General features: G+C 43.0%; 1 protein-coding gene across 1 annotated transcript; it reads right to left on the bottom strand.

The window, feature by feature from the left end:
• Positions 1 to 750: 750 nt before the first annotated feature.
• LOC143100577 (cell surface glycoprotein CD200 receptor 1-B) lies at positions 751 to 10,466 on the bottom strand. Its single transcript, XM_076263898.1, has 5 exons — positions 10,199 to 10,466; positions 7,979 to 8,296; positions 3,833 to 4,090; positions 2,323 to 2,435; positions 751 to 1,502 (listed from the first exon to the last, which is right to left on the bottom strand). Exons 1-5 carry the CDS (start codon positions 10,257 to 10,259, stop codon positions 1,365 to 1,367), a joined length of 888 nt encoding a protein of 295 aa, XP_076120013.1. The 5' UTR covers positions 10,260 to 10,466; the 3' UTR covers positions 751 to 1,364.
• Positions 10,467 to 10,727: the final 261 nt, after the last annotated feature.

Consider the following 10,727-nt stretch of genomic DNA (forward strand, 5'->3'; position numbering starts at 1 on the left):
GGGGTTCTTCCGCGCATGACATGCTGTTTGAGATGCGGCATTACATTAGAGCTCGGATAGTCACATATAGGCTATAACCAAAAGTCATTTGAATGCACCAATTTTGAATGTAGCATTGTAGTAATAAAGAATTACATTAAACACCTACGATGCAACAAAGCCAGGAGCACTGGAAATGCCAAAAGCTGCGTGCTGTCCATCTTCGTTCGGCCAGGGTCAGGTCCGTAATTGTAAAAGCTGATGAGCTGCACTCTTCCTTCAAATGATCATGTACAGTCCAGGTTGTAGGCCTATTCTAAGGATGTGGTTTAGTGATGAACCTGGGTTGGTGAGTAAGTGATATCTCCAAGGAGAAGTGCCCTATCTATGGCTTTGTTTTGCTAAACAAGAAGAAAACAAGTTGATAGACATGTCAGTCACTCCGCTAAAAGTAGGCAGCTGGTGAAAAAAAGATTTATCTTCATGTTTTGAGCATTTCAACACTGCTAAACAAAACAGCTAAGAAAAATGCTGTGTATGTGTGTGTGCTGTGTGAGATGTTCAGCCTTGCAGAACTTGCACAACTGAATCAGGTTTGTGGGGTTCCTTGCATGATACTTTCATTTCAGCACACACATTTTCTACTGGATTAAGTTGAGTCACTTTATCTATTATGTCAATCTTACAAGGGGACATACAAGCAGAATGCGTACTGTATTGAACATGCCAGGCACGATCCCATAATGGCAGAATCATAATAATGAAGAGACATTGTATGTATAAAATAGAAAATGTTTTATTAAAGAATCTCATATAAAATTATTCACAGTTCTTAGGTTATCCTGACACTTAAAAATGTTTCAGTATTGGCAAAACAGCTGCACATCATCGGCACCTTTCTTTGGTTATGCCAAAGCCCAAACAAGAAAACACAAAAACGCCTACTTCAAGCAGATCACTCAACAATCACTCAACAACTTATGATGGCTTTTTCACACAACAGATGGTTAGAATGGAGTACTGAAAGTTAAGATCATAACTTAAAAGTGTATTACAGCTTTAATCAAAAGGCAAAGTCAACGTAGTTACTTAGGTTAGAGGTACTATCTGTATCTTGGTCATGGTCAGTTCACACAGAATAGCCAACCTCAGTAATTCATGCCAGTGCAATTCATAATGTCTCAAAATGTATCAGGATGCATATTTACAAACGGTAACTCTATCAAAGAGTCCAGTGTTGGGAAGCAGTAGTGCACTGGTAGCATCGACGTCCTGTGGGGCTAGTGCCAACAGGGGACCCAGGTCCTGGGGAGACCACTTCCTGTCTCTTCCTCCCACCCAGGATCTAGGTTCTAGGAGTCTAGGTTCTCTTCGGCTTGGTGTTGTCATGTCTCTCTCTCATTAGTGAACTCTGTCTGCACTGGATCCTTCCCCTCCACTTCCTGGAGAGGACTTTCTTCCGTTCCATCCGTCTCGTTCCCGTTCCCGCTCCCAGCACCGCCAGTACCCTCCATTGTCTTGCGCTAATTGCAACAAAGGCAGACCACAAATGTACCGAGTGGGATAACGAAAACCAGGAATGCAAAGCAAATACCTGTACTGACAGGAGACTAGATGGATAAAGACATCCACTGTTGTTATATATACTGCTGATGGGGTAACACCTGAAAAAGTCACCATTCTTTCTAAGAACAGAAAACATTCATATGAATTAAATCCCCTACCCATTTCTCATGCATTAGTGCCCTTGGAATGGTGTTATCTGTACATCCTTGTGACTCTTGTCATGTCATTTCATAGGGTAATAATGCATAAAGGTAGAAGCCATAAGGGATGCACAACATTATTCGGCAAACCCTGTTTGGGTTTCAGAGGAAGCACAATACAAATCTGTTCAAGCAGGATGAGATCTACATTTTTATGTGAAAATGTGATATGCCAATTGTCAAAATTTCAAATGTCAATTGCATATTTTTTGCCTACACTAATTGGTATTCGCCAAAATGAGTCTGAAGATATCGGCATATCGAATATAGGCAGAAATCCAATATCGTGCATCCCTATAAGCCTTAAAGTGTAAGTTTACACTATATACAGTGTAAGTATATAGTGTGAACTTACAAAAAAGCTTAAAGCAGACCCATGGGGCAGTGGGGAGTTACTTTCAGTTTCAGTTTTAATGCCCCATAGGTCTGCTTTAAGCTGCCTGTCCATAACTTGGCCTATGTTGTCCCAAATGTCTCATTCTTTTTCCGATGGGCTGCATGTGGTGAGCTTATACAACAGGGCTATGGGTCATTTTACACCGAACTTACACTTTAATGACATAATAAGAAGACTTACTTTCCGACAGTACACATGCAGCACACATACAGCAAGTGCCGCTATCAGGATGATGAAGATGACCCCGATTGGTACCCCAATGGTCACATTGTGTTCTCCCGTGCTTGGGCTGTCTGAACAAATATTAAAGACATTATGTTAAATGTTAGAACACATTCAGGATCAGAAAGCCCTTGGGAACAGATTGAAAGGGTCTATATTTTAGTTAGAAATTGGATTAAAACAGTGATTACCTCAGTACTCAGCCGGCCAAAGACACACAGATGCATATTTCTGCATCTGTCATATAAATGCATGGTGACGAAGGAATATTCAGAGTAAACTGTCTTATCTCCTCAATGCCTGTAGCTGTATTTTGTTAGGTTAAAAAAACTAATTACAGTGGGCCTACCTTTTCATTAGGGTAGAGTATCATTAGGGTAAATCAGTGTCAATATGATTATCGGAACGTCACATATTACCAACCGTCACGTATGAACCTCTTACGTGTATGTGTCACTTAATATTCATTTCTATACAAACCAAGACGGCTGATTCCTAAAGAAACGCAAGCACCCACACCATAAGTTTATCTAAATTAGCTATGTAGTGCTACCAATGCTATGTAATCGTGACTCGAAGAGCTGTAAACAGTGTTGTAAGGCTGCGTGTACAAATCCGCTTGGAGCTCCAGTGGAATTTTGAATTGCGACGAGAATTCTCGGGCTAACCGTTGATGTACCGTGAGAAAGGTTGGGAATAAGTACCCACCAGCCCAGCACTAAAATCTGAGCGTGGTAAACAAAATCGGATATTTCAGGCAGTAAAAGCCCCGGTAAGAACCAAACTAGATTTTGTTCAAATCTACACTATGGCTACTGAAAAATGTAAGGTTCATTTAGCAAATGTTATTTTAAAGTATTAAAAAACATCGTTGTTTTATGAATTTTCGAACAACTACGCTACACCATTGCCATGTCACATTCCATTTCACTTCAGAAAGCCATTCATCTGGTCAAAGTCCTTATTCTTCCTGAAGAAAGTTTCCACTGAACAAATCTTGTCACTGCCATAAACGTAAACAAAACCAACACAGTATCGACACAATGACCCAGCCAGAACTGTGTGGGTGTTAGTGTAGCTTGGGGCCTTGTTCAGTCCCTTTCAATCTACATTGCTTAACGTCAAGGAGAGCTGATTTAACCTGCATGTTTGTGCATGAAGGCCACTGCCCAAACCTAATTGAGTCACCACTCAAGAATGAAGGTAGCCGGATGTCCAGGCTCAAGTGTTTTAATAACCCGATTTTGTTTTTCATTTGCATCTTCATCATACATAGTTTTCCTACATGGTATTAAGTGCATCCTGAGATTGAGGATGAAATACTAGTCACACAGACTGGCCAGCTTTTAACTATTGTGATGAAATCACCTTTTAAATAACCCTTTCATTTGGTAAGTGATAGCTGCTTTGAACTTATGAATCAATAGTATCTGTTTCCAACTAATTGTATATCTGTTGTGACACTTACTTGTAATCTCAGAGCAGTTTATTGTGATGGTCTGACCAGGTATCTGAAGAACACACTCCGCATATCCCCTGGACTCCTTCAGGTTACTTGTCAAATTGTAGAGTAGGGAGGAAGCATCTCTGTGGCTACTGAATGGAACACTTGGGATACGCTGACCATCTCGCTGCCAATAGATCTTGCCCTTTGGGTATCCACCACTTGCCTCACAAACCAGCTCTCCAGATGATGATTTATTAGTACAAGAAGCTGCATAATTTGCTGTTGAGAGACATGGTTAACAGAAATCAGAGCAGAGCAAAATGAAGGCAAAACATAGGTGAGATAGAAACAATGATGAATGTGCTGACAGAGGTACATGGGTAATTCTTCAACTATGGTACTTTTCTTGTCCTTGGAAGAAATAAGAAAAACTAAAAAACATGATGATTCATATGGGGTGATATCAGGTAAAATGGGCCATCAGCTAAAATGGGCCATTTAAGGTTTGGGGGTCCCAGTCCCTCTGGAATGTAGAGCCAATGACCAGCAAAGGATTTCAGACTGTTGTCATAACTGTACTTGACAAGTAACAGGTGATTTGATTGGTTTATGGTTGCTATGGTGGGCGGGGCAATAGTTCAAATCAAGACTGCACCAGAAATCTGCATGGTAAGTAGCCTGGCATATCAAATCTAACTAAACTACTGTAACGTCGGCGCAAAAAGACAGTGTTAGCGTTCTCCCGCGCAGGGGATCCTGGGATACGAGAGCGAACATTTGGGGGGTTTATGTCGTTATTCTCCTTAGTTTTGTGTGTAATGTTAGCGTCTTTATTGTAACATGTTTCCCTTTTAGTTCTCCCTCGTGTGTGATCCTTTTTGTGTGGGAGGCTGCGTCCTCCCCTGTATGTGTAGTGTGTGTGCGTGCTTGACCTGCCCTGTTTGCATTGTGTTCTGTGTCTATCTGTGTCCCGGCTCTCGTTCCCAGTGAATAAACCTTTTGATTGGACAACTGTGTGGTTCGTTATCAAATCGTTACATTGGTGTCAGAAGCGACTTTCGAACATGGCCTCCACTCAGCGGGAGCAGCTGGGAGCGGGAGACCTCATCACTGGGTGGAGGCCCACGCAAGAGGATGCAGAGAGAGCCCTTGTAAGGGCTACTAAAAAGCTCGGGGCCTTCTATCGCTACTGCCGACGGAGGAGAGGAGCTTTCGGTTGGAGCTGCCTGCGGCCATGGGAGAAGTTCTTGCCGGAAGAGGAGCCTGAAGAAGCGTTCGCGGAGAGGACGGCGATGGCCTGGGCGCTGACTCCACGGCGAGCCGCGACGCGTGAGCAGAGAGGGAGTGCGGCGAGGAAGAGGTTCCTAGACGATGGACGGTTGGCGGAGCCGCTGAGGGCAGCGAACTCACGACGGTGGGGCAGCTTCGACGGAAGGGCCCTCTAGTGTGTGACTGTTTTGGTGTGTGCTTTAACTTTTGGGTGCGTGTGAGGGGCACCGTGCAGTGCTAGGCGCTAGTTCTAGTTGGCCTGTTGGCCGGCGCCTTTTGAAAAAAGTTCGTTGTGTGGAGTTCGATAGCACGACCATCTCGGGGGTCGTGCCTTCGCCGAGGCCGCGAAGGAGTGGAACGGGCCGGGAACAGAGCAGTACGGCTCTGCGAGATGGCAACACGAGGAGGGACGCCGAAGACGGTAGCTGCAGCGGGAGAGCTCAGCGCGGTCCGGTTGCTGCGGAGTCGGTGCCTGTCTGTCCTGGTCGGCGACTCGACGGAGCGGAGTGGCGTTGGCGCAGCTTCATCTGGCCCCCCTCGAACCCCGGTGCTTGGTACAGTGTCGACGGTTGTAAGGCCACCTAGGGCCCCGTCTGGAGAGGAGGAGTGCCGTGGTGACACGCCGCGGAAAGTGCAGCCTGAGGGCGGCTGCTGAGAGGGAGCTGGTGACGAGCGGGTCGGCCACGTGGCTGCTAGCACGCCCGAACTGGATTGCTGGCAGCGTGGCGCCCCGTTGAGTGAGCTCCTGCGGCGCGTGCACCCCACGTGAGTTGGCGGTACTGTCGCACTGAACTGAGTGGCGGGCGACGCGCGCCGACGTTAGCATGTGGCTACCTCGTGGGCATTGCCGAGGACGGCAATGGCTTGTTGGGGGAGCTGTGTAACGTCGGCGCAAAAAGACAGTGTTAGCGTTCTCCCGCGCAGGGGATCCTGGGATACGAGAGCGAACATTTGGGGGGTTTATGTCGTTATTCTCCTTAGTTTTGTGTGTAATGTTAGCGTCTTTATTGTAACATGTTTCCCTTTTAGTTCTCCCTCGTGTGTGATCCTTTTTGTGTGGGAGGCTGCGTCCTCCCCTGTATGTGTAGTGTGTGTGCGTGCTTGACCTGCCCTGTTTGCATTGTGTTCTGTGTCTATCTGTGTCCCGGCTCTCGTTCCCAGTGAATAAACCTTTTGATTGGACAACTGTGTGGTTCGTTATCAAATCGTTACACTATTATAAGGATGATAAATCTATAAAAAACAAACATGCACATAAAAAAACTGTGCATAATATCTGTCTTGATGGCATCCACCAGAAATAATGCTGTTAGTTTGGTATATGAACTTATTTTTTGTAAAAGTGATGTTTTTCTTAGCGGCCCAATTTACCTTAACCCACTGAGGTAAAATGGGCCACATGGTTTCAGCTAAAATGGGCCATCCTCTGTGTCACTCACAAACACACATACACATGTGTGTGAGGGTGTGTGTGTGTGTGTGTGTGTGTGTGTGTGTGTGTGTGTGTGTGTGTGTGTGTGTGTACACACACCCATGCACATACGCATTCACCCACACACTCGCACACCAACCAACGCGCACACATGCACGGACACAAACACACGTACACACACACACTCACCATGACCCCCCGCCCCCCCAGTAATAATGGTGGTTGATATTTTATTTACAGTGAGTACATGTATGGCAAATGCAAATGAAGTGAGAGGAGAGAGGGAGAAGGAAAGAGAAAGGAAATAAGAGGAGGAAAGATAAGAGAGGAGACAAGCAGAGAGGAGAATAATGATATCAATGTTTTAATTTTTAATATATCAGTTACCAGTTTTGTATGAATTTTTGTAATTTGTGCATTTTGTTCAAAATGTGTTGTTCACACACACACACACACACACACACACACACTGATCTGTCACTGATCTATTCACTGATCTGTGCTGTTCCAAAATGGTCTTTTTTAATTGCACATTTGAATATGTGAGTTTGCACCCAAAATGTGTTTTTTTTAATGGCACATATGAATATTGTGTTTTGAAATTAAAATTGATGATAAATTACCATTCCCTTTGCATTTTGACTGGCCGAATGCTTACCTAAAACAGCTGGCCCATTTTACCTTAGATGCTGGCCCATTTTACCTGAAACTGCTTATGCAAAAAAAGTTGGCACAGTTGATGTTTCAAGAACTGTAGGGCCTAAATAATTATATTTTATGACATAATTTCAACACAAAATGATCAAAAACAGTCATTAGTAATCATAAAAACAATTGGAAAAGGCATATATAGTATTATATTATTTTCCCAACTGATTTACCAAAAAGTGGCCCAATTTAGCTGATATCACCTTGATTCTTCTTTTTTTGTTTTTGTCGCACTTACTTGTATTATAAAAATAATCAATGCATAATCATTCTTTTTTATATATAATGAGGTAATTGCTGCATTGTAGACTAATAGAGTAATACAGCGAGTGAGGATTATTTAATTAATTATTTATTTAGTTAATGTGGGTTTATTTGTTTTCGGGACACCTCTCACTGCCCAGTAGCCTATAGTAGGCCTACATTTATAGGAAATAAACCAAACTAACAGTGACGTATTTAATTTAAAGGAGGTTTAAGATCCAAAGTCTGCCTTAGGACAGAGGCAAAACAGTAAAAACACTGCATAAAAAGCCTCATATTACATAAAAAGAATGATTGAGCATTGATTATTTTTATATAATACAAGTGTGACAAAAACAAAAAAGAAGAATCATATGAATCATCATGAATCAGAATATGCAGCATGCCTAAACGGGAATATCAAGGGAATATTAACTGATGTAAACTCTACATTTGCAATATTGTCTTATTCTGATTGGCAGAACAAAATACTTTAACAACTTTTATTTACTCACCCATAACTGTAAGGTTGATCGTCTGATGCGTCCGGTAAGGCTTAAAAGTACTGCATGTATACTGTCCTTCGTCTGCAACAGTAACTCCAAACAACTGTAAGGAGCAATTTCCTGTCTCGCTTCTGAAGAGGTGAGTCCTGTTTGTGAATTGAGGATCACCTGCGCTATCTTTGTCTGCGGTGTATTCATGGCAGACAAGTGTCTCTGTCTTTTTCTTTGTCTCCCAAACAATTCTCCCCCTGTTCTCTCCACAGCTACAGGGTAAAAGGACATTCATTCCAACAAATGTCTGGACAGTGGACTGGTTGGCAAGGCATCCTTAAAACAGAGGGGTGGGAACAGTTAGTTTAATGTCACCATATAAGAGGACATAATATTAGCATAATCAGTTTGATTCATTTGGAATACTCAGGGCCGGCGGAAGGCATGGGCATTCTGGGCGATTGCCCTGGGGGACAAACTACCAGGGACGCCACCAGTGTTGGGCAAGTTACTTCAAAAGTGTAATGCATTATTTATTACTTGTTACAGTCATCTCAAAGTAATTTGTTACATTATAATATTACTGTCTTTGAATTGTAAGGCATTACACTACGTTTACATTACTTCACCAAAATAACAGGAAATATGGATTTGGTGTTCTCAATAGATCTTCATGTGTTCAATGCAGCTCATTACACGGCAGGAGGTGATGTGGTATGGCATAATGACTGAGATAGGCTTAAGGCTAACAAAAGAACAATATAATGGTTGCCGTAATGGCTCATGGGACAATGTAGGTAGGCCCCAAAGGCCAAAGGTCACTCACAACTTAATATAGTAAAATATAGCCATAGTGAAATTGTATGTTGACTTTAAATGGTTCTCATCATTGCTGGTTGCCTTTCCTTCCACTTACAGTGGTGTAGACTTAATGCAAATAGTTTGAGAATAATGGCTACGATCTTTGTCTGTAAAAGCAACATTTTAGTTATTCTCACTGCTTGAAATGAGAAGTATAGCCTAACCATGTTAGATCTGTTCAGGTCCGGTTCTCCCTATACGCACACTACGCAAGTTGCGTAGGGCCCCGCAAGCTAATGAAGGCCCCCTCCCCCGTCTCCTCTTCAGTCAAGCTAGTGACAGACAAGTCAGTAGGCGCTATAGGCCTACAGTTATAGCCTCATACATTAAGAAGATGAACATGAAACCGATACCATTTAGGGCATGAAAAACGTTAGAAACGCCACGAGAATGACAGCGGGAACAGCAGTCGGGTAAACTTGCGTTAGTTCCATGGTTTGATGTCAACATGCGTCTCTCCAGCGCGTGTTGCTGGTCTAGCATAGGCCTACCTAACAGGGAAGTGAATCCCCTGATCTGTCTGCGGCTTGCTTGTCCGCCTTTTCCAGTCACGGTACTTCGCAAAGTTGTGAAATATAATCGCATATTCCGTTTGTTTGAATGCGGGCGACTGGCTAATTATTTTTTTTAAATGACCGCATCTTTAAATGCGTTCGTAACGTGCAGCTCGGGATGAAACTAGCAGTTTTTCAGCAGAAACATGCGAGGACCCGTCGAAACTAATAGTTGATTTCACTCTTCTCATACATTAACTAATTGTTTTACAATGTTTCAGTCAAGCTTTAGGCTATAGCCTACAACTGAACGTATGCAAAATGGAAAGTAGTCCTAGCCTAATGTATTAACTTTGATTCGCTGTGCTGCATGGACAATAGATACACATCGTAAATTAGGCCTATATGAAGTATTAAAATGATTGTTTAAAATAGTCTACCTTTGAAAAAAATATTGAAATAATAAGAGAATCAGGGGAGCCAGTTCATTATTAGACATTCTCTGGTAGCACACAGTCGAAAGTGACATGTCCTATTTCGCCCAGGGCGCAGGATTGCCTGCCGCCGGCCCTGGGAATACTTCAATCAGAGCCAATGAGTTGCGGCTATGAGACTAGCATAGGCTTTGACACTTTTTTCTGCAACTTTAATTTTACATGGGAAAGTTCCCTACGAAGGCAGGGATCACACTGGCCAGCGGATCAAGCTGAGCATTGAACTGTCATGGACTGAGCATTGCGTTACGACTACCGCTGCCACTGCGTTATCTCCAGTGTGATCCCCGCCTTATTTTCCAAAATTCCTGTCACATTGGTGTGGTGGTACAACCAGAATATTTTGAATATTTAGCTTTTTATACAGTATATATATTTAGCCTACTTACCGATGAGCAATCCAGTGAGAAATGTAACAATCCTGAGCCACATCACAGTGCACCTCGTCATTACGGAGTAGCCTACAGAAATGATTTGGTCTAACTTCGTTACATTCGTAGTCTTGCCTAAACTTTATTCTATTATCTGAATACTCTACACATTCTGGTTCTGTCCAAAGCAAATGTCTAAGCCGCCGGTCCTCATCTGCGATCTTTTACTTGACACACTAATGCAATACTTTCGCTACTTGCACTGTAGGCTAGTGTGAGAAGTGAAATCTTAGCTTTCCTTTTTAACATCGCCTACAGTACACCAATTGGGGGCGTGCCTCTCGGTGGTGAGTGTTCACAAAACTATGTCGAGCCAATAAGCGCACATGTTTTTACAGTTTTTTTACAAACATTACTTTACTGAACACTATTCAGTAATTGTGTATAGGATGTAAATTATAGGCTATAATACATATACACCCAGCTGCCCTCCCCCCTATCAAAACACACACACACACACACACACAAACACACACACACACACACA

The sequence above is a fragment of the Alosa pseudoharengus genome, unplaced genomic scaffold, assembly GCF_046254945.1.
Source record: "Alosa pseudoharengus isolate Yale_2024_CS ecotype anadromous, Long Island Sound unplaced genomic scaffold, YU_APseudo_1.1 YU_APseudo_1.1_scf_3, whole genome shotgun sequence".
In the NCBI taxonomy this organism is placed as follows: domain Eukaryota; kingdom Metazoa; phylum Chordata; class Actinopteri; order Clupeiformes; family Clupeidae; genus Alosa; species Alosa pseudoharengus.

What these genes read in the sequence shown, in the direction of transcription:
- LOC143100577 (XM_076263898.1), bottom strand. Translation starts at nt 10,259, where the DNA reads ATGACGAGGTGCACTGTGATGTGGCTCAGGATTGTTACATTTCTCACT. An exon ending in TCTCACTGGATTGCTCATCG is followed by an intron (nt 8,297 to 10,198) that starts GTAAGTAGGCTA and finishes CTCTGTTTTAAG; the next exon opens with GATGCCTTGCCAACCAGTCC. An exon ending in GATCAACCTTACAGTTATGG is followed by an intron (nt 4,091 to 7,978) that starts GTGAGTAAATAA and finishes GTCTCTCAACAG; the next exon opens with CAAATTATGCAGCTTCTTGT.